The sequence below is a fragment of the Mesoplodon densirostris genome, chromosome 4, assembly GCF_025265405.1.
Source record: "Mesoplodon densirostris isolate mMesDen1 chromosome 4, mMesDen1 primary haplotype, whole genome shotgun sequence".
NCBI lineage: Eukaryota > Metazoa > Chordata > Mammalia > Artiodactyla > Ziphiidae > Mesoplodon > Mesoplodon densirostris.
The window spans coordinates 172,050,641-172,074,837 of NC_082664.1; the positions used below are offsets into that span (position 1 = coordinate 172,050,641).

At 38.9% G+C, this 24,197-nt stretch overlaps 1 protein-coding gene across 2 annotated transcripts in view; it reads left to right on the plus strand.

The window, feature by feature from the left end:
* ARMC3 (armadillo repeat containing 3) overlaps positions 1 to 24,197 on the plus strand; it is a 92,053-nt gene that overhangs the window by 16,816 nt on the left and 51,040 nt on the right. For both annotated transcript variants that reach the window (XM_060095450.1, XM_060095451.1), the window contains exons 4-9: positions 10,036 to 10,104; positions 10,350 to 10,525; positions 12,911 to 13,105; positions 15,329 to 15,512; positions 21,622 to 21,774; positions 21,876 to 21,981. In XM_060095450.1, coding sequence (XP_059951433.1) covers positions 10,036 to 10,104; positions 10,350 to 10,525; positions 12,911 to 13,105; positions 15,329 to 15,512; positions 21,622 to 21,774; positions 21,876 to 21,981 — 883 coding nt within the window. The remainder of the gene's footprint in view (positions 1 to 10,035; positions 10,105 to 10,349; positions 10,526 to 12,910; positions 13,106 to 15,328; positions 15,513 to 21,621; positions 21,775 to 21,875; positions 21,982 to 24,197) is intronic.

Genomic DNA, 24,197 nt, shown 5'->3' on the forward strand with positions numbered 1-24,197 from the left:
TGAGTATTTCCGGGAATGACAGCAGGATGAGGAGAGTCAGCGGGCAGTGGATATTCCACCAATGTAGATTACAATAACACTAGTCAACACTTACAAAGTACTTACAATGTGCCAGGCGCTGTCGTACATAGTATTTATATATTAAGTCGCTTAATGAGGTTGGTGCTATTATTTCCTTTACATATGAGGTGACTGAGGCACAGAGAAGTTAAAATAAAGTAGTAATCATTCGTATTGTGGGGCCTTCATAAATCTGTCTCTGTGGTTGTCTGTAGACTAATTCTGCCATATTGAATGTGCCATATAGAATTATTTATAACCAAAACAGGGAAAATATTTAAATTGTTTCTGTTTTACTCTGCATGCGTACCACAGAGTTTGAAAACCAAAGGTGCTTTGTAACACGCCATGTGCAACTCCTTATTTTATTTTTATTTATTTATTTATTTATTTATTTATTTATGGCTGTGTTGGGTCTTGGTTGCTGCACGCAGGCTTTCTCTAGTTGTAGCGAGCGGGGGATACTCTTTGTTGTGGTGCGCGTGCTTCTCATTGCGGTGGCTTCTCTTGTTGCAGAGCACGGGCTCTAGGCACGCAGGCTTCAGTAGTTGTGGCTTGCAGGCTCTAGAGCACAGGCTCAGTAGTCGTGGTGCACAGACTTGGTTGCTCCGCGGCATGTGGGATCTTCCCAGACCAGGGCTCGAACCCGTGTCCCCAGCATGGGCAGGCGGATTCTTAACCACTTCACCACCAGTGAAGTCCAACTCCTTATTTTAAACATATGAAAGATCCCTCGAAGGATTGGGTTCCTTGCCCAAAGTCATGCAGGTGGCTAGTAGCAGAACTGAGATGAGAGCTAAATTACAACTTTACTCTCTGACTCATAGTTCAGTAGACCTTCTGTTCACTAAATCTTTTACAATCCTTAACATTAGTGTCCATGCTAAGTCAGATTCTCCATCTAAGTGATTTAGAAAGGAGAGTTATAATTTCCTGTTTACATTTATATTTTCAATTTAATATCTAGGTCTCTGTGATTTTTTTCCTTTTTATGTTATTAATTTCTGTTATTCATTTTATTTTGTAGTTTCATCTTCTAATATATACAAGTTTATCATTTTTGAAACCCTACAATTTGTTTGCAAATTTTTCTGAGTAGGTTTTTAAGTTGAATTTCATGAGTTTCTAAAGGAGTCTGTGGCCCCCAAATGTTAACAATACTGTTACATTTGGGTGCTAAATGAGATGGCTCCCTTAGACCTGTCAAACCACAATCTGTAAGCTGGCTGGCTGGGCTGTAACCAGCGCTAGAATCATTGCAGTCTGCAACTGCAAAGCTTAACCATGGAAAGAGCTTTGCTGTCTTCAAGGTCTCCACTGAGTGCCTGGGTCTCAAGTATACTGCATGAACTTATAAGGACCTTCTTTTGATTCTGTGAAGTGGGTGAAAAAAAATCAAACCATTATTGGGATTAACTTACCTGATTTTCTATTTGAACTATCTGATGACATGGATAAAACACATGGCATCCTCAACTGCTTGTGGAGCTCCTTTTTTGGTAAGAGAGCCAATACAATAGCTAGTGCTTCACTTTTCATACATGTCCAAGGAAACTTGGAATAAAAAATAAGCAACAAGTCATTTGACCTAAATGCAAAGTCATGTTTTCAGACTAATATGTAAATAAATGCACCTCTGAAGCTGCATGGTTAAATCATCATCTTTGGACAGTCTTAAAATAACTGATGCTTTTTCAGAAATTTGTATTTTCGTATGGTTTTCCACCACTATGCTCATAGTGGATGAACCAACAGAAAGTTCCAACATTCCAGGTGCAAAAGGACTGCTATGAGAACCATCTTTTCCATTTTGCAGTTGCAAATTAATTCTTTTTTTTTTTTTTTTTTTGCTAGAGTGATTGAGCTATGTGCTTGTGCCATGCCTGGGTCATTCAAGATAGGAATTTAAATTACTTTGTTAAACCTTTTTATCAAACGGGAGCTGCTATCTTCTTTCACCTTCCAGTTTGTATTTAGTTCAATGAGGCCATACAACAGAGACTCATTTAATGAAGAGAGAGAGTTCAGCTAAAGAGAGAGTTCATTAGGATCCTCGTGAGGAGAAGTAGCCTTGGAAGCCCAGGCATTACATTACTTAAGGAAGCGGTCCCCAACCTTTTTGGCACCAGGGACCGGTTTCATGGAAGACAATTCTTCCACAGACCAGGTTGGGGGTGCTGGCGGGGAGGGCAGGGGATGGTTTTGGGATGATTCAAGCGCATTACATTTATTGTGCACTTTATTTCTGTTATTATTACACTGTAATATATAATGAAATAATTATATAGCTCACCATAATGCTGACAGGAGGCAGAGCTCAGGCAGTAATGCAAGCGATGGGGAGCGGCTCTAAATACAGAAGAAGCTGCGCTCACCCCCCACTCACCTCCTGTTGTGCAGCCCGGTTCCTAACAGGCCACAGATTGGTACTGTTCTGTGGCCCGGGGGTTGGAGACGCCTGGCTTAAGGCAATCTGAAGAGCTTGCCATCTTAGGAAAAGGTTGATGTAAAAGAGTATACAAGATCAAGAGTAAATTAGGTGGTCAATATTATGCAACAAAAAAATTGTGAATAAGAATTAATCCAAGAGCATGGGATATCTTTCCATTTCTTTTTATAAATTTATTTATTTTATTTAATTTATTTTTGGGGGTCATCGCTGCTGCACGCAGGCTTTCTCTCTAGTTGCGGCAAGCAGGGGCTACTCTTCGTTGCGCGCAGGCTTTTCTCATTGCAGTGGCTTCTCTTGTTGTGGAGCATGGGCTCTAGGAGCATGGGCTTCACTAGTGGTGGCATGCAGGCTCAATAGTTGTGGCACATGGGCTTAGTTGCTCCACGGCATGTGGGATCTTCCCGGAGCAGGGATCGAACCCGTGTCCCCTGCACTGGCAGGAGGATTCTTAACCACTGAGCCACCAGGGAGGTCTCTCCATTTCTTTGAATCATCTTCTGTTTCTTTTATTAATGTTTTATACTTCTCAGCATATAAGTCTTTCAAGTCCTTGGTCAAGTTTATTCCTAAGTACTTTATTTTTTGGATGCGATTTTAAAATGGATTGTTTTTTTTTTTTTACATTCCCTTTCTGATATTTCATTGCTCGTGTAAAGAAATGCAACCAATTTCTGTATGTTAATCTTGTATCCTGCTACCTTGCTGAGTTCACTTATCGCTAACTTCTAGTAGTTTTTTGTGTGGAGTCTTAGAGATTATCATACTAAGGGAAGTAATTCAGGAAGAGAAAGACAAATATCACATGACTCCACTTACATGCAGAATCTAAAACGTGACACAAATGAACTTATCTACGAAACAGAAACAGACTCCCAGACACAGAGAACAGTCTTGTGGTTGCCAAGGGGGTAGGGGTGGGAGAGGGATGGATTGAGAGTTTGGGATTAGCAGATGCAGACTATTATGTAAAGAATGGCTAAACAACAAGGTCCTACTGTACAGCACAGGGAACTGTATTCAATATCTTGTAATAAACCATAATGGAAAAACATACGTATATATTTGTGTAACTGAATCACTTTGCTGCGCAACAGAAACTAACATAACATTGTAAGTCAACTATACTTCAATAAAATAATTTTTTTAAAAAAGGAATGCAGTTAAAACAGATGGCATGGGAACTACAATCCTGAAGCTGTGGAACAAAAACCACATTCACAGAAAGACAGACAAGATGAAAAGGCAGAGGGCTATGTACCAGATGAAGGAACAAGATAAAACCCCAGAAAAACAATTAAATGAAGTGGAGATAAGCAACCTTCCAGAAAAAGAATTCAGAATAATGATAGTGAAGATGATCCAGGACCTCGGAAAAAGAATGGAGGCAAAGATCGAGAAGATGCAAGAAATGTTTAATACAGACCTATAAGAATTAAAGAACAAACAAACAGAGATGAACAACACAATAACTGAAATGAAAACTACACTAGAAGGAATCAATAGCAAAATAACTGAGGCAGAAGAACGGATAAGTGACCTGGAAGACAGAATGGTGGAATTCAATGCTGTGGAACAGAATAAAGAAAAAAGAATGAAAAGAAATGAAGACAGCCTAAGACACCTCCGGGACAACATTAAAGGAAACAACATTCACATTATAGGGGTCCCAGAAGGAGAAGAGAGAGAGAAAGGACCAGAGAAAATATTTGAAGAGATTATAGTCGAAAACTTCCCTAACATGGGAAAGGAAAGAGCCACCCAAGTCCAGGAAGCACAGAGAGTCCCATACAGGATAAACCTAAGGAGAAACGTGCCGCGACATGAATCAAATTGGCAAAAATTAAAGACAAGGAAAAATTATTGAAAGTAGCAAGGGAAAAATGACCAATAACATACAAGGGAACTCCCATAAGGTTAACAGCTGATTTCTCAGCAGAAACTCTACAAGCCAGAAGGGAGTGGCATGATATACTTAAAGTGATGAAAGGGAAGAACCTACAACCAAGATTACTCTACCCGGCAAGGATCTCATTCAGATTCGATGGAGAAATCAAAAGCTTTACAGACAAGCAAAAGCTAAGAGAATTCAGCACCACCAAACCAGCTCTACAACAAATGCTAAAGGAACTTCTCTAAGTGGGAAACACAAGAGAAGAAGAGGACCTACAAAAACAAACCCAAAACGATTAAGAAAATGGTCATAGGAACATACATATAGATAATTACCTTAAATGTGAATGGATTAAACGCTCCAACCAAAAGACACAGGCTTGTTGAAAGGATACAAAGACAAGTCCCATATACATGCTGTCTACAAGAGACCCACTTCAGACCTAGAGACACATACAGACTGAAAGTGAGGGGATGGAAAAAGATATTCCATGCAAATGGAAATCAAAAGAAAGCTGGAGTAGCAATACTCATATCAGATAAAATAGACTTTAAAATAAAGAATGTTACAAGAGACAAGGAAAGACACTACATAATGATTAAGAGATCAATCCATGAAGAAGATATAACAATTATAAATATATATGCACCCAACATAGGAGCACCTCAATACATAAGGCAACTGCTAACAGCTATAAAAAAGGAAATCAACATAACACAATAACAGTGGGGGACTTTAACACCTCACTTACACCAATGGACAGGTCATCCAGACAGAAAATTAATAAGGAAACACAAGCTTTAAATGAAACAATAGACCAGATAGATTTAATTGGTATTTATAGGTCATTCCATCCAAAAACAGCAGATTACACTTTCTTCTCAAGTGCGCATGGAACATTCTCCAGGACAGATCACATCTCGGGTCACATATCAAGCCTCAGTAAATTTAAGAAAATTGAAATCATATCAAGCATCTTTTCTGACCACAACGCTATGAGATTAGAAATGAATTACAGGGGAAAAAACATTAAAAACACAAACACATGGAGGCTAAACAGTACATTACTAAATAACCAAGAGATCACTGAAGAAATCAAAGAGGAAATCAAAAAATACCTAGAGACAAATGACAATGGAAACACGACGATCCAAAACCTATGGGATGCAACAAAATCAGTTCTAAGAGGGAAGTTTATAGCAATAAAAGCCAACCTCAAGAAACAAGAAAAATCTCAAATAAACAATCTAATCTTACACGTAAAGGAACTAGAGAAAGAAGAACAAAGTTAGCAGAAAGAAAGGAATCATAAAGATCAGAGCAGAAATAAATGAAATAGAAACAAAGAAAACAATAACAAAGATCAATAAAAGGAAAAGCTGGTTCTTTCAGAAGATAAATAAAATTGATAAACCATTAGCCAGACTCATCAAGAAAAAGAGGGAGAGGGACTCAAATCAATAAAATTAGAAATGAAAAAGAAGTTACAACAGACACCGCAGATATACAAAGCATCCTAAGAGACTACTACAAGCAACTCTATGCCAATAAAATGGACAACCTGGAAGAAATGGACAAATTCTTAGAAAGGTATAACCTTCCAAGACTGAACCAGGAAGAAATAGAAAATATGAACAGACCAATCACAAGTAATGAAATTGAAACTGTGATAAAAAATCTTCCTACAAACAAAAGTGCAGGACCAGCTGGCTTCACAGGTGAATTCTATCAACATTTAGAGAAGAGCTAGCACCCATCCTTCTCAAACTCTTCCAAAAAATTGCAGAGGGAGGAACACTCCCAAACTCATTCTATGAGGCCATCATCACCCTGATACCAAAACCAAAGATACTACAAAAAAAGAAAATTACAGACAAAAAATCTTAAAATTTGTATGGAGACACAAAAGATCCCAAATAGCCAAAGAAGTCTTGAGGGAAAAAAACAGAGCTGGAGGAATCAGACTCCCTAACTTCAGACTATACTACAAAGCTACAGTGATCAAGTCAATATGGTACTGGCAAAATATATATACATATATATATATATATGTATATATATATATACATATATATATATATATGTATATATATCAATGGAACAAGATAGAAAGCCCAGAGATAAACCCACACACCTACGGTCAACTAATCTATGACAAAGGAGGCAAGGATATACAATGGAGAAAAGACAGTCTCTTCCATAAGTGGTGCTGGCAAAACTGGACAGCTACATGTAAAAGAATGAAATTAGAACACTCCCTAACACCATACACACAAATAAACTCAAAATGGATTAGAGACCTAAAAGTAAGACTGGACACTATAAAACTCTTAGAGGAAAACATAGGAAGAACACTCTTTGACATAAATCACAGCAAGATCTTTGTTGATCCATCTCCTACAGTAATGGAAATAAAAACAAAAATAAACAAATGGGACCTAATGAAACTTCAAAGCTTTTGCACAGCAAAGGGAACCATAAACAAGACGAAAAGACAACCCTCAGAATGGGAGAAAATATTTGCAATTGAATCAACAGACAAAGGATTAATCTCCAAAATATATTAACAGCTCATGCAGCTCAATATTAAAAAAACAAACAACCCAATCCAAAAATGGGCAGAAGACCTAAATAGACATTTCTCCAAAGAAGACATACAGATGGCCAAGAGGCACATGAAAAGCTGCTCAACAACACTAATTATTAGAGAAATGCAAATCAAAACTACAATGAGGTATCACCTCACACCAGTTAGAATGGGCATCATCAGAAAATCTACAAACAACAAATGCTGGAGAGGGTGTGGAGAAAAGGGAACCCTCTTGCACTGTTGGCAGGAATGTAAATTGATACAGCCACTATGGAGAACAGTACGGAGGTTCCTTAAAAAGCTAAAAATAGAATTACCATATGACCCAGCAATCCCACTACTGGGCATATACCCAGAGAAAACCATAATCCAAAAAGACACATGCACCCCTATGTTCATTGCAGCACTATTTACAATAGCCAGGTCATGGAAGCAACCTAAATGCCCATTGACAGACGAATGGATAAAGAAGTGGTACATATATACAATGGACTATTACTCAGCCATAAAAAGGAATGAAATTGGGTCATTTGTTGAGACGTGGATGGATCTAGACACTCATACAGATTGAAGTTAAGTCAGAAAGAGAAAAACAAATATCATATATTAATGCATATACGTGGAACCTAGGAAAATGGTACAGATGAACCAGTTTGCAGGGCAGAAGTTGAGACACAGATGTAGAGAACAAACGTATGGTCACCAAGGGGGGAAAGCGGCAGGTCAGTGGGGATGGTGGTGTGATGAATTGGGCGATTTGGATTGGATTGACATGTATACACTGATGTGTATAAAATTGATGACTAAAAAAAACCCCAAAAAACATCAGATGGCATGAAGATACTCCAGGAAGGAAGGTAATGGTAGTTCTGAAACAAGCTAAAATTGTAGGTGTCCCACTGCTTGCCTAGAACGTGTTCATGTGGCCCAACCACAAGTCCAAGTTGCCATATCTGAGAGTGTTCTCTGCTGAGAAAGAAGGGGACAGAGATCAGTATTATATTTAAAGTGACAGAAGTAGCAGCTTATCCATTATTTCTGCTGATTTAGCCTCAAGAACAGAAGGACTATTTGAACAATCTGGTGTCAGAAAGTTGAATAACAAGTTAATCAGCTATGCCACCAATTTACAAGAGCTGCCATTGAATCTGAATGATCCATTGAACCTTAAGAAAGTGGTGTAGTAGATAAACCTACTATATCTGTTGTTGAACAGACCTGGGCTAAATTCATATGTAGAAAGGAATTTCGTGGCCCAGAGAATCCTCTGATGAAAACTTTTAACTTGTTTAGGCACACCAAGGGGTGGTGGCACATACATATGCAGCAAGGCGGCCTCTCCCTGTGGGAGCAGATGCTTCCTGCAGGGAAACACAAGGAGCAGAGAGTACACAGGGCCTGAATCTTCCTGACCTCATGGTCAGTGTTGTAGCAGAAACTTTGAAGTAGATGGAAGATTATTTTGTATACTAAGTGGAGAATGTACTTGGAGATCTAAAAGCCCAGAAATGCTTTTCTTCTAGCATGTAAAAATAGGGAACTTTGGGGCTTCCCTGGTGGCGCAGTGGTTGAGAATCTGCCTGCCAATGCAGGGGACACGGGTTTGAGCCCTGGTCTGGGAAGATCCTACATGCCGCGGAGCAACTAGGCCCATGAGCCACAATTACTGAGCCTGCGTGTCTGGAGCCTGAGCTCCGCAACAAGAGAGGCCACGACGGTGAGAGGCCCGCGCACCACGATGAGAAGTGGCCCCCGCTTGCCACAACTAGAGGAAGCCCTCGCACAGAAACGAAGACCCAACACAGCCATAAACAAATAAATAAATAAATAAATTTAAATCATATGGGCTTCTAAGAAGAACTCTGCTTTAAAAAAAAAAAAAATAGGGAACTTTGGTACAACCTTCCAAAAAATCATTGCAAACAACACAGACTGGACTCATAAGAGTGAGAAGAGAATGACAGCATGCTTTTCCAGAGGGGGCACCTCTGCCTAGTTTACCAGGACACTTGGAAGGATCTGACTATTATGCCATGGCTATTATGTCTTGACCTGTGGAGGTAATGTGTTTTTCAGAGGAGCTTCGACTGTAAAATATGAAGTCCTACACTTCCCCAAAACTCAATTATTCTTTTGTGCTGAAAGCCTATCCATGTGCATATATAGGTAGCTGTAAGTCTGCTAGCCCTCTTTGAGCCATTCTGAACAGAACAGAGAGAAAGAAGTTTTGACAGGTGGAGGAATAGCCACATCCCTATATCCCACAGGAAAAGGTGTCCAAGAAAAGGCAAACGTATCCAGCAGTTAATTCCTGAGACCATCTGCTTCAGCTGCTGCAAAGTGAATTTTTCCAAACTTCTGGTAACACTTATTTTGGCTTACAGAAGAGATAATCGACCAAGAAGAAAAATTGCAAAACTGAAGTAGTAGCTATGCCTTATTTCTCAGAAAAAGGGGGTTAAGGATGGCAAGAAAGAAGTAGGGGCATAATTAATTGTCTAGCTTTAATTAGGCTCCTGTAAATAATACAAAAGTGAACTTTAAAAAATTAATATACTTTAAGCATTTTTGGCATTTCTGATAAGCAAATGGAACATATACAAGATATATTTATGGGAAAAGGCTGAGGATAATTCTTATTTGCATTTTATACTAGTTTTATTAAAATCTAAATTTAAAAATATCCTCCCAACAAAACAAAACAAAAAGAATTACTGTTATAAGCAAGTGTAGGGCACAGTAACTCAACTTTACTGATGGTGTTCTAGGCACTTTCATACATTTATGGTTATCTTTTCTAGTGTTTTGGAAGGTCGTACAGCTGAGCAATCAAGGAACATGGGCTAGAGTCTGTCTGGGGTCAGACAGACCTGGGTGTGAAACCCGTCCCCACCTCTTACTTGCTGTGTTGATTGTGAACCTCAATTTACTTATCTGTAAAATTAGGTAATAATAGAACCTATCTCATAAGGAACTATTCCTTAGACATTGCCATTATTATTACAATTAATAAACATTAATATTCTGTTTCTTCTTTTGTAGATGATGTCAAAAAATTGTTAAGGGAGTTAGATGTCGTGAATTCTGTGATTGCTCAGCTGGCCGCAGAAGGTAACTCTGCATCCTCCATCTATCAATATTTCAAAAATGGGGAATGGTTTATTTTTCGCATCTGATTAAAGTACCGATTGAAAATAGTTTATGAAACACCAATTCTGTGTTGTCATTAAACTCTCTCAAACTAAGACGGGCTCCAACCAAGTTAAGATCTGTGGAGCTTTGGTTTTCACAGCGTGCTTTAACCTAATGGTTGAATAAGCCTTTACATACTTGTGTTATTTGTTTTTGATACACAGAGGAAGTAGTTATCCACGAGTTTGCTAGTCTTTGCCTAGCAAACATGTCTGCAGAGTATACCAGCAAAGTGCAAATATTTGAACAAGGTGGATTAGAGCCTCTCATCAGACTGCTAAGCAGCCCAGACCCGGACGTGAAGAAGAATTCTATCGAGTGCATTTACAACTTGGTCCAGGTGAGATTAATTTCTAACAATGAGTTTTGACAAAAACTGGTTATAGAATTTATTTTCCCATTAAAAAAAGGACAAAGCTTTAAAAAAAAGGTCCAGTTTTAATTAAAATCACTCCTTCTCAGTACTATTTAGTAGTTATCATTCAGAGGAAAAACAAATGGAAGTTTAGAGTCGATACCTTTCAGTTTTCACGTTTTGTACGTAATTGTCCCCCATAAAAGGGCATTTTAAAAGAATAGAATGGCTTGCAAATTAAGGCAGGATTATACTAGGTAAGTACTATTTCTTCCAAAACAGGAAATCTAATATTAGTGTTGAACTAATTTTGACCTAGGCAGTTACCTGTTGATCTAATCTTGGTGATCCAATTGGCTGTATCATCTGCCTTACGCAATGTACCAAGATTTTGGATTCGGCTTATTTGTTGGTGAAAAGTTGAGTTTTGCTGAACAGAACTCATCATTCACAGTTGCAAGATGCTACTTCACTGTGCTGCTTTCCTTCATAATGGAAGAAACACCCTACCCACCCTCCGCCCACAACCTGTCCTGTCCTCTGGCCCCTCCCCTCCAATCCCCAACCCAGCACACACACCCTCACACCCCCAGCAGGTCAGCTTGCTGCCACTTTGGACAGCCTTCTTTGTTTCTTTTCCTGCTCAGGTTCCTGAACAATCCCCACACACGTTTGATAAGCTTTAGAGCAACTGGAAGTACAAGACACCATTTTAAATAGCCGTCAAGAGAATGTGAAAGAAGAGATATGGGAGCAAAGGTGAAGGAGGGTTCACTGATAAGCAAAGTATCTAGACAAAATATATAGAAAAAGAGGACAAAGGCACTCATGCCAAAAGGCACCCAAAGCATGCAACCCTGGCCCTGGCATGTCCTTGCCACGTAGCTGGGCACCCACTGGTGCTACCTTTACTCTTCCTGAAGAGCAGGCGCAGCCATATCCCTTCTCTGGTGACTTGACTTCATCCTATAGGCCTAAATAATCCTGCAAACGTGTTTGTGTGTTTCATGCCAAGACTCCTCGTTAAGTCTACTTCTCTATATTTTTTATCAAGTAGAAATGAAAAGACTTACCTCCACTATTCTTTATAACAGAAGGACTAGTTAATAAGAGTGTATTCATTTCCTAAGGCTGCTGTAACAAAGTACCACAGACTGGCTAAAACAACAGGAACCTATTCACTCAATGTTCTGGAGGCTGGACTTGTGACACCAAGGTGTCATCAGGGCCACACTCCGTCTGGGACTCTGGGTAGAATCCTCCCTTACCTCTTCCCAGCTTCTGGTGGTGGCTGTGAATCCTTGGCGGTCCTTGGTTTGCAGCCTCATCACTGCAATCTCTCCCTCTGTCGGCTCTCTCGCCTCCTGTTGTAAAGACACCAATCTTATGCAGACACCACTAATTACCCACCCTACTCCCCCATGACCTTAGCTTAACTAATTACATCTGCAATGATCCCATTTCCAAATAAGGTCACATTTTGAGGTACTGAGGACTAGGGACTTCAACATATATTTGCGGGGGGGGGGTGTTACAATTCAACCCATAGCAAGCAGCAACCTACAGTTTTTATGTCTGAAGGAAGCTGACTATGAGAGGCCAGTTGAAGGATAGAAGGAGGGAAGATAAGCTGGAAGTGGGGCCTTTTCTGTCTTTAATTCTATTTTAAGTTTACCCTGTTTTGATTTAAAATGTCATGATTTAGTAGTCAGAGTTTGGGGGCTTTTTATGACTTTTTTGCTTTGTTTTCTCTGTCACTCACCCCAACAACCCTCCCTCCACCACTCACCCAGGATTACAGGCACACCATGCAGAGAGACTTGTCTGGACTCTAATGACCCCTTGATCTTGTAAATGTCTTAAATTAAGGTCATGTGTCAGAACTAAACCTGATGTAAATTTGCATGCACAGGTCCTGCCAACAGCACTGCATGCAGATTAGCATTTTATAAACCAGCCATTTGAATGATGATAATAAGGAATTGATACCATCATTTCATTTTATCGACTACTATTTGAAAGAGGGTATAGCATGTGAAAAGAATTTCATTATGCATAGATTTTATTGTGATGCTGTTTGTAGTAAGAGGAATTTGCTGTATAATAAAAAAACAGTAGCTGCTGAGAAGTCAGAGATCATGCCTATTTCCTATTATTGACAAGGTCTGTATAGTTAAAATGAATATTTTGGTGTTGTCAATCCAGAGTTTGCTTATATTTGTTTGTGAGTTATTTTGGAAGCAAATCCAGAATAAAAGATGGGAACATTATAACTTATAATGTTCTTTGTTAGAAAATATAATCTCTCCATTCTTGAGACTGTATTTTGCTTTAAAAATCACTTCTTTGAACATTTATATTTCCTGGCAGGATTTTCAGTGCCGAGCAACACTTCAAGAACTAAATGCAATCCCTCCTATATTAGATCTCTTGAAGTCAGAATATCCAATTATTCAGTTGTTGGCTCTCAAAACCTTAGGTGTTATTACAAATGATAAGGAGTGCCGGGCAATGCTAAGAGACAGTCAAGGAGTGGACCACCTTATTAAGATCCTAGAAACTAAGGTACCTGTAACATTCATTCAACTCTCTATGAGAAGATGTATCTTTCCTAAGTGTTGTTATAAAATACGAATTATAGAATATTTTTTAAATGAAATTTTATTATATTTAAGCATGATGCTAAGTAGAATGGAGTAATTTGCTTATTGCTACATAGTTTACCAGCACAATTAAATCAGACTAATGGTAGAGGGCATTCTAAAATAATTTAATTTTTTTAAAATCTTCTGATTTAGAAGATTTAAGATTTTAAAATTTTTGTTTGTGATCTTATGTTTTCTTGAAACACCTAGAATTAGTCTTTTAACCTTTGTCTGCCTCAGTTTTCTCTAGGGTAAAGCAAGAAGAGTCATTTACCACACATGATGGAGGGTAACCTGCTTTACTCAGTCTACTGATTTAAATATTAATTTCACCTAAAAAATGCCTTCACAGGAACATCTAGAATGATGTTTGACTAAATATCTGGATACTATGGCCTAGCCAAGTTAAAACATAAATATTAGCCATCACAAGTCCATCGCTAGTCAATCTGGCATCCGTACACAGCTCCTAAATCATTAATCTCCAAATAAAGACAAAAACAAGATCATACTTCCACTTAACATGGTCCAGCGGTCCTGTGTACAACCAAAAACACACTGTCCCCTTCCCCATAGGAGGATGCAAAGTCCTTGGATGATGTTTATTCTTCTCCTTGACATCCCACAATAAGATGTAAAATTAACCATACTTAAATACCATATTGTAAAGGCGGTACATCTCATGTTGTCTGAGGGGATAAGAGAGAGAAGAAAAGGATATTTCACACACACACACACACACACACACACACACACACACACATTCATAACAAAATAAGGGAGCAATACTCATGACAATTATAGTCCTCTTTTCTGTAACTGATCACATGGTTGTAGTTGGTATTTATAAGTACCTTCTTCCGATACCCATTCCATATTCCCCTTGCCCTCAGCAAGCACCTCAGCTCATCTTGATTCTTTACTTGATGTGGTGACCCAAACCTTCATTCCTGAAGAGCCTGGACCATTAGTAGTGGTACCCAGATAGGGTCATTATAGTTTTCCATCAACCTTAATCACAGGGTATGGTATTACTAAGAGATGCCATAAGGTACCCCCCTGTATTCCAGGCATAGTCTTCCTCACCTCTGTTGTGGAGTAGCAGTCCAATTTCCCTTGCATAGGTAGGCTCAATCACCCCAATCAGCACAGTTAACCCTCTTCTTTGCCTGTTGATTCAGAGCCATGGGGCTCCCAAAGAGGCCAGGTGGCAGTCTTAGCTTTTAGTTCTGTGGATTCATTGTTGTGTCTCCTGGTGGAAGTATCCCTCCCTTTGGATCTAAGATTTCTAGATCAGCAGAGCATAAGGTTACAGGTACAGGAAACAAAACTTTTGCTACTGAATTGCCATGGGTAATAGTGAGTGGTGCCACTCCCATATCCACTCCTTGGTTCCTGGGAGTAATAGCAATGTATATTGGATGCTGTTCCAGAGAATATATAGCCCTGCAAGTTATTGCCACTTAGCTAGCGCTGTCACTGTGTCTTGCATAGGCCATTCTATCAAGCCAGCTGCTTCAGGATGGTAGGGAACATGGGAAGGCCAGTGATTTCTGTGACCATCTGCCCACTGCTGCATTTCTTTTGCTGTGAAGTGAGTTTCTTGATCAGAACCACTGCTGTGTAGAATACCATGGCAGTGGAGCATCCTTACTGTGATTTCTACCTTAAATTTCTAACTGTTCAGAAAAGGCTTCAGTTTTCCACTGCTATGGGGATTCTGGAGATTCCTCAGGCAAGAAAGCCACACACTCACAATACCTCCCTCTACCAACTGGAGATTTTAAGGAATATACTTTCCTTCAGCTTCTGTCTGCTTTTTCAAAAAATATTTTCTTTAGATTTTAAACTTGTCGGTGGAAGGCTGTTTGAGCAACATCACTTGGATACCATTACTGGAAGTTTCCAGCAACTATTGTTTATATGTAAAACATTTTGGAATAGGGGAAATGAGAAGAGATGGGACTAATGGTCAGGGAGAGAGATGTCACGTTAATAAACAGAACTGTTTCCTTGGGCCTCTGTCACACAAAATTAATTACATTATGTTCTGACTGATCTGAGTCCCTCTTGTAATAAAATTTGGAAAGTATGGATTGCTTTTATTACAATTTTCTAAAGTTGTGTTTGCTTTTATTATTAGGAATTGAGTGACCTTCATATAGAAGCGCTTTCCGTGTTGGCCAATTGCCTTGAAGATATGGATACCATGGTGATGATTCAGCAGACAGGGGGTCTTAAGAAGCTCCTATCATTTGCAGAAAACTCTACAATTCCTGATATTCAAAAGAATGCAGCAAGAGCAATTACTAAAGCCGCTTATGATCGTATGTCTCATTTTGTATAAACTAAGCATACCTATTTCCTCCTGTAGTCTTGATTTCAATTAGTACTAACAAACGCTACAGCATTTGTCTGCTTTTAGATGGTCATTTGAGGATAGTGCTATACTTAATATTTAAGATCAAAATTCATCTCAATGCTAATAAGTAAAAGTAGAGATTGCTTTGTCAAGGATTTAATAAGCTCAATATGATTTAATTATAACCTTATTTTTAAACAGTTCATTCCTAAATTAAGTTTTAAGCTTTTATTTCTCCTGATTTTGAAATTTTACAGAATGTATGCACTCTCCGTGATCCCGAAAACGTCATTTCAATAAATCCACATTTGGAATGATATCTATACAGTAATTTCGAGTTGCAGCTGGAGTCTAGCTGTTCCATGTTATATAGCTGTGAAAAATAATATGCTCATACTATACACAAAATACAATTTTCATTTCACTGGCAAGCTATGTTGACATAAATCTGTAAAATATGAGAGATTAATTACATCATGAGCACTGAAGATAAAATTATAGTTTCAATTTATGTGTATTTGGAGTATTTTATTTAATAAAAGATGTGATTTTATTTTCCCCCTTCCACATCACCCCTCTTATAAATGATGACAGCTTTGACTAGTTTAAGTGATTTATATTCTAAACATATATACTCACATCTGTACATATGTCTATGTGTATATTATGGGAAACATTTCCTTTTCAACCCATACTGGAGTTCTTCAAAGTTTTAATGCAGTATGCCAAATTTCACCTCCCAGTACAAAGTCAATAGAGAGGGGCCTCATGAGTTACATCATACAGGCCAAATCTAAAGACAGCCTGTAAAATTAATTTTGGCAAAACTGCTTAATTCAGAATTCTCCCAAAAGGAACTTAGGCCTTGTCATTACCTGGTCAGTTCTGTTCTGCATATATCCCAGGCCTTCTTAGTTATTTGAGACCAGATGAGAGGGCAATGGAAAGACATGAGCAATGTCTAACCTAAAATTTTTACATATCTCAACTTCTCTTTGGGTTTCGGCCCCTCTCGTGATACAAGTTTTGTGAGTTTATTACCCATCACGCGATACAGTAGTGAAAAGAGCACGGGGTGGAGAGCTCTTGCACTCTGATTCTACTACTAATTACGCTACTGGCACTGCAGTGACCTAGGGATGTGTCTGTGAGTGAGCTACAGCCTATCTGGATCTGTTTATGAATTCATTTATTAACGTTTATTAAGCCCCCAGTTTGTATCAACAAACCCAGGGCAGGCAAGTAAGCAGGCAGTTGCGATGCCGTGTTAAACGTGCCTGATGATGGGGGAACAGGATCCCCCAGGAGGGTCCACCTAACGCAGACTCAGGTCAGACAAGCCTTCCTGGAACAGGTGATTTACAGGCTCGGACCTAGAGGAGATAAGGGAAACTGGCTGGGCAAAGAAGGTCCGGGTGGGTCAGGGAGGCTCAGCAGTGCTCTGAGGAGAAGGGACAGTGTGTAGTGGCCAGAGAGGGACAGAACGTGGTGAGTTCCAGAGCTGCAAGTTGTCAGAATGGCCAGTGAATAGGGTGCAGCAGAAAACTGAGAGTCCAGGCCGGAGAAGTAATGAGGCGCCACGTGCTGACGGGCATCACACGCCAAGTTTAAGGGCTTCGGACTTTAGTTTCATGGCAACAAAGCACCCCTCAAGTGACTTAGAGACGGGAGGGAACCCTACAGATTTTCACTGTTTAGAGAAAGAGCACTCTTGCTGCAAAGTGGAGGAGAGATTAGACATGCGCAGGACCAGATGCAGGAAGACCGGGAAGGGGACTGCTGCGGTGATCGAGGTGACAGGAGGAGGGGTCCTGAAACCGAGCCGAGGTGGTCGCGATGGACTCGGAGGCGTCTGCAAGGAGACCCAGCAGCACAGTGCTTGAGGGTCCATATGGGTTTGTTGAATGACTCTGTGGGTTGGGGGAAGAAGAAGTTGATGCCAAGGACAAGGCCTTCTGGCTTGGACAGCTGGACGTAGAATGGTGCCACTCACAGAAATGGGGAACTCAAGAAGAGCAGGTTTTGATTGAAGGAAAGGAGATGAGTTCTGCTCTTTTTTGAAAAATTGTAAAATACACATAGTAAAATTCACCAACTTCACCATTTCTAAGCGTACAGTTCAGTGGTATTAAATACATTCATCTTGTTGTGCTACCATCACCACCATCCAGCTGCAGGCCTCTTCGTCTCACAAGCCTAACCCTCTGTACCCATGAATAAATAACTCCCCCCTTCTCCCTCCCTGCAGTCCTTGGAAACCACCATTCTTTCTGTCTCTGTGAGTTTGACTACAAGTACTTATATAAGTGGAATCATACAATATTTGTCCTTTGTGATTGGCTTATTTCACTCAGCATAATGTCCTCAAGGTTCATTCATGTTGTAGCATGTGTCAGGATGTCCTTCCTTTTGAACTCTGAAAAATATGCCATTGTATGATTATATCGCATTTGTTGATCCTTTCATCCGCTAATAGACACTTGGATTGCTTCCACCTTTTGGGTACAGTGAATAATGCTGCTATGAACACAGATGTACAAGTATCTCTTTGAGCCCCCGCTTCCAATTCCTTAGGGTATATACCCAGAACTGGAATTGCTGAGTCATACGGTAATTCTACGTTTACTATTTTGAGGAACTGCCATACTGTTTTCCATAGTAGCTACACCATTTTACATTCCCATCAACAGGGCACAAGGGTTCCGATTTCTCCACATTCTCGCCAACACTTGGTATATTCTGTCTTTTTTTCTTTTTTTTAATAGTAGCCATCCTAATGGGTGTGAAGTGGTATCTCTTTGTGTTTTGATTTGCATTTCCTTCATGGTTAGTGATGTTGAGCATCTTTTTCATGTGCTAAATGGCCATTTAAAAAATCTTCTTTGGAGAAATGCCTATTCAAATCCTTTGCCCATTTTTAAACTGGGTTTAAAATTTTTTTGTTATTGAATTGTAGGAGTTTTTATATTTTCTAGATATGAACTCCTTATCCGATATATGACTTGCAAATATTTTCTCCCATTCTGTGGGTTGCCTTTTAACTCTATTGATTGTGTCTTTTGATGCACAGACATTTTAAACTTTGATGTAGTCCAGTTTATATTTTCTTAACTCCATTCATAAGTAGGTTTTTACAAATGTCACTCCTTATACTGTTCCATATTCATTTATAACATTCTCTTTTTACTTTCCATCATCATAAAAAAGTTTTTTGTAGGCTAGGGTTAGGGTTAGCATTGTCACTGCATGTCAAAAACACAGTTGAAACAAAACCACATAATATACACTCTTTAAGTTTTGCTTGCTGAGTAAAGTTTTAACATGCACCCCTAAGTTAGTATGCCTTTGACCTGGCACCAGGAGGAGGAAGGTGTTAACTGCCATGTTCCCATGAGGTTTATGAACTGCATCAACATCTCAGCAGGAGCATAGGTGGCCCACTAGCAACTTCTGAGAATGGGTAAAGAAAAGCATCATTACATACAGATTTATTTTCAGATGCAAAACCTCCTGCTTTTAAATTTACTGAACAAATGTTATTTTTAAAGGACATTATTCTATTAGTAGCATAATTACCTTGCCATCTTTGTTTTCTGTGTAATTAACACGTAAATACTTCTCAGTGTAGCAATTCAATGAAGGTACTTGGTTAATATGTTAATTTATCTTTTAAATCCATTATAGCCACACTGCAGTCAGCACTTTTGAGGTTTGGTGAACACAGCTGGATTTTGAGAACACTCCCAGCAGGGTTGAGAAACTAATTGCCCGCAGTATTTAAATTATTTTTTAAAATTGTTCCAATAATTGTGTATACACTTTTTTTATTGTAACCATCACATACTCCAAAGTTATAGTCTTTTCAAATTAATTCTTTTGGTCGATTTTCTTGATAGAATCCACTCAGAGTGTTCTGTTTAGTAAAGTTGATTTAGCATCATCTCGGAAATCTTTTTTTTGCGGTACGCGGGCCTCTCACTGTTGTGGCCTCTCCCGTTGCGGAGCACAGGCTCCGGATGTGCAGGCTCAGCAGCCATGGCTCACGGGCCTAGCCGCTCTGCGACATGTGGGATCTTCCCGGACCGGGGCACGAACCCGTGTCCCCTGCACCGGCAGGCCGACTCTCAACCACTGCGCCACCAAGGAAGCCCATCTCGGAAGTCTTAATTATAAATCTGAGCATTTTAAGTCAGAGATTCTGGAAAAGTTTGAGATCTTGTTTATTCAGGGAAAACTAATAAGGACTACATATATTTTTAAACATTTTAGGGGCCATATACTTGAGATTTAAGTATTAATCGCAGCTTTTTAATGAAACAGTTATGGCCTGACTGAATTCCAGTTTTAAATGAAAGGAGCAGGGATTAAAATGATAGGATTACAGGACATGGTTCATGATTGCTTTAAGACGAATGAACAGAAGTGTTAGTGACTTAGCTTGTGCCAGTGATGGCCAGATTGCTCAGGCATACATCTGTGTATCAGAGGAACAAAGGCCAAAACAGTATATGCAAAGGTGGTGACATCTGACCATGATACCGCTTTTGTGAAAAAGGTAATTTTTAAAAATCATTGTTGAAAGAAGACAAAAATCAATAAAAGTGGAAACCTAGTTGCTATAATTTCTGAAGATATCTCTGGGAAAAAAGTTAATTAAAATATGTACAAGTAGGGCTTCCCTGGTGGCGCAGTGGTTGAGAGTCCGCCTGCCGATGCAGGGGACATGGATTCGTGCCCCGGTCCGGGAAGATCCCACATGCCACGGAGCAGCTGGGCCCATGAGCCATGGCCGCTGGGCCTGTGCGTCTGGAGCCTGTGCTCCGCAATGGGAGAGGCCACAACAGTGAGAAGCCCACGTACCACCAAAAAAAAAAAAAAAAAAAGTACAAGTAGTGAATTATTTCCACATGTTGATGTAATCTAAGGTAGTATCAGCATTTTTTGCAGAAATCTTTATTCTAACAAAATATTCTTCTCTTGTATATCAACATCCTAAGAGCACATATCACACATTCTTCCATTTTAATCATTTACATTGACTTTATAAAGGTTAATTAATGAGAACCAAGCCTATGACAAAATTTTCTTAGGAACTGTAAATAAATTAGCAAGGAATTATCTGTAAGCTGTTTCTTTTCCCACTTGTCTCTGGCTCTATTATAGCATTAAAACTGAGTTCGGTTTAATATATATTTTTTCTAGTACATGCTTTTAATAAATAGTAATTTATTTAGAATTAACTGTAGAACACAAAACAAAAATTGTTTAATATACTAATTTAATTCAATGCAGTATTTGCTTTTGTATAGTGACGAGATCATTATTTATTAAAAAATCAAACTAAATAGAGGGACATTGGGAACAAAAAGAACATTAAAAATACTTTGGTTTTGGTTTTAATTTAGTGTTTTATAGTGGGGTTAATATCATGGTATGTACTTAGAGTCATAACTTTGTTTTCAAATGAAACTGTGCTATGTTTATGTTATTTTATGTTTATGGCATCTTAGCAATTAAGTAATTATTATAATTTTTGCTTTGTCAGCATGTATTGTAACAAGATAAAAGATGATCATAAATTCCTTAAGACTTGGGGTTGTATCAATACTTTATTCTCATTTTGACTTTCTCCTCCTCTCTGCTCTGCTCTTGAGCATCCAGCTCACAGGTCTGTGCGTCTTAGGCATTCTTCAAATATAGGGCTTTGTATTTAAAATAAACAGGTTTTTGTATTCAGTGAGAAGACAGCACGTGTGAACACAGCAACATGACAGGCACATGACTGACGTTAAATAAGTTCTTGCTAAGTCTGAAGCTTGCCTCTTTCTTATTATAGAATTTTCTCTGCCATAGTATTGATATCATATGAGGGAATATGAAAAAAATGCAATGCCCATAATTCATTTTGCATAATCACTGTGTTCTAAAGGATAAATAGGTATATATTTTAGACTGTGACTAAAGCTAACAAATAGTTTGAATTCCTATCATATTTTGGATGGGGAAGTCTTTACACTTGCACAGTTTTTGCAGCAAAATTCTGATTTTTTTTTCTCCCTTTTGGTTTATGAAAGCTGAAAATAGAAAACTTTTTCACGAACAAGAAGTTGAAAAATGCCTTGTAACCCTTTTGGGTTCTGAAAACGATGGAACTAAAATCGCCGCTTCCCAAGCTATTTCGGCAATGTGTGAGAATTCGGGCAGCAAAGAATTTTTCAATAATCAGGGTAAGCAAACTGGAAAAGGCCACTTTGAACATTTTTAGGTTGCCATATTCTAGTTCACACGGATGTCTGTAAAGTCACATTTTACCTTTCTTTTTCTGTAGGGATCCCACAGTTAATTCAGTTACTAAAAAGTGACAATGAAGAGGTAAGGGAAGCTTCGGCCCTTGCCCTGGCGAATCTGACCACTTGTAATCCCGCTAATGCAAAGTAAGTACAAAAAGACTCATTCAACAGGGACTTGTTTATGGGATATTTAACAGTCCAAGATGTGCTCATCGTAATCTCCTGGCTTTCAAGGCAGTTTACATATTCTTTCAGATGCTTCTATGTTGAGTTATTTATTCCTCAGGAACCCTTATGAAAATAAGAGTCAGCAGATAAGCCTGTTTTCCAAAGACATCTACAAATATTGGTAAATCAAGAAAAAAAATTTAAAGAACCAATTTTAAAAGGACATAAACATTAGATAAATTGAGAAACATTTAAAAAGTCCAATGAAAACAACATATATGGGTAAATACTTATGGAGAAGGGTTGAAAAGGAATGTCCTCCGTATTCCAAACACTGTGAAATGTGATTTATATTCATTTAAAATTTTAATTGTCTAGATATTCCATCTACTAATGAGGAAACTGAAGCTCTGCAAGTTTCCCTAATTTTCCTGGGTACACATATTCATTCAACTAGATGAGCTGGAAATTAAAGCCAGATCTGTTAGACTCCAAAGCCTTGCTATTTCCTCTACAGAAGATACAGTTGCCTTATAAAACAGTAAGAATTTTTAGAAGGCAACTTTCATAAATAAAATGATTATTGCCATTTGCGATAACATGGATGGGCCCTGAAGATATGAGTAAAGTAAGTCAGATGGAGAAAGACAAATATTCTATGATTTCACTCTTATGTGGAATATAAAAAACAAACCAACAAAATAAATGAACAAGCCCAAGCAAACAAAAACAAATGCATAGATACAAAGAACAGAGTAGTGATTACCAGAGGGGAAGGGGCGGGGTGGTGGGCGTGGGAGTGGGAAATGGGTAAAGGGGATCAACTGTATGGTAACGGATGGAAACTAAATTTTTGGTGGTGAGCACACCATAGTGTATACAGAAGTAGAAATATAATGTACATATGAACTTACATAATGTTATAGGCCAATGTAACCTCAATAAAAAGTAAATCTAAATAAATAAAGAAGAGTAAAAAAATTTTTATTTACCTTCCCTAAATATGGTATGAGTATTAGTCAGGGTTCTCTAGAGAAACAAAACCAATAGGAGATATATATATGAGATTTATTATAGGGATTGGCTCATGAGCTTATGAAGGCTGAGAAGTCCCACGATCTGCTGTCTGTGACGTGGAGAACGAGGTTGTAAAGGTCAGTCCCAGTGTGAGAACCAGGAGCACTGATGTCCAAGGAAAGGAGAAGATGGCTGTCCCGTCTCAAGCAGAGAGCAAATTCACCCTTCCTCCTCTGTTCTGTATAGTTCCTCAATGGATTGGATGATGCCCACCCACGTTGATAAGAGGGATCTTTATTCAGTCTGCAGATTCAAATGCTGACCTCTTCCAGAAACACCCTCACAGACACACTCGGAAATAATGTTTCACCATTATTGACTGGGCATCCCTTAGCCCAGTCAAGGTGACACATAAAATTAACCATCTCAGTACGTTAGTTTTTAACACTCATTTATTACTGTTTTGTGGCATTGTGGCTAAAATTACCCCTTTCTTACTTGAAATAAATCCTCCTCCATCCCCATTATATAGTTCATCTGTCTCTTACCCTTTCTTTCTTTTTCTATATTCCCACACAAATATTTTATAAGACCTTAATGGAATGACTAAAAATCTAACAATGTCCAATAAAAATGTAGCTGAAATGCATAAGCATCAAAACAAAATTATGTTCCTTTAATAGCTACAATCTTTGACATGACAATTTCCTAAATTCAGGGCCATCATCATCTGTGTGAAAGCACACACATTTCTAGAATATTGGGTCATAGTAAGTAGCAATTTGAAAACAACATATTCAGTGATTTTTACAGTGTAGTCATGCCAGTGCAAAAATCTTATGACACGGGCTTCCCTGGTGGCGCAGTGGTTGAGAGTCCGCCTGCCGATGCAGGGGACATGGGTTCATGCCCCAGTCTGGGAAGATCCCACATGCCGCGGAGCGACTGGGCCCGTGAGCCATGGCCGCTGAGCCTGCACATCTGGAGCCTGGGCTCCGCAATGGGAGAGGCCACAACAGTGAGAGGCCCACATACCGCAAAAAAAAAAAAAGAAAAAAAAAAATCTTATGACACAAAAACACTTGTATCTCCAGTGCATTTAGATTTATATATTACCTAACATACTCTAAAAGGCCTCCAGTGTATATAGCCCTCTTGATTTGATGTGAGTTTGC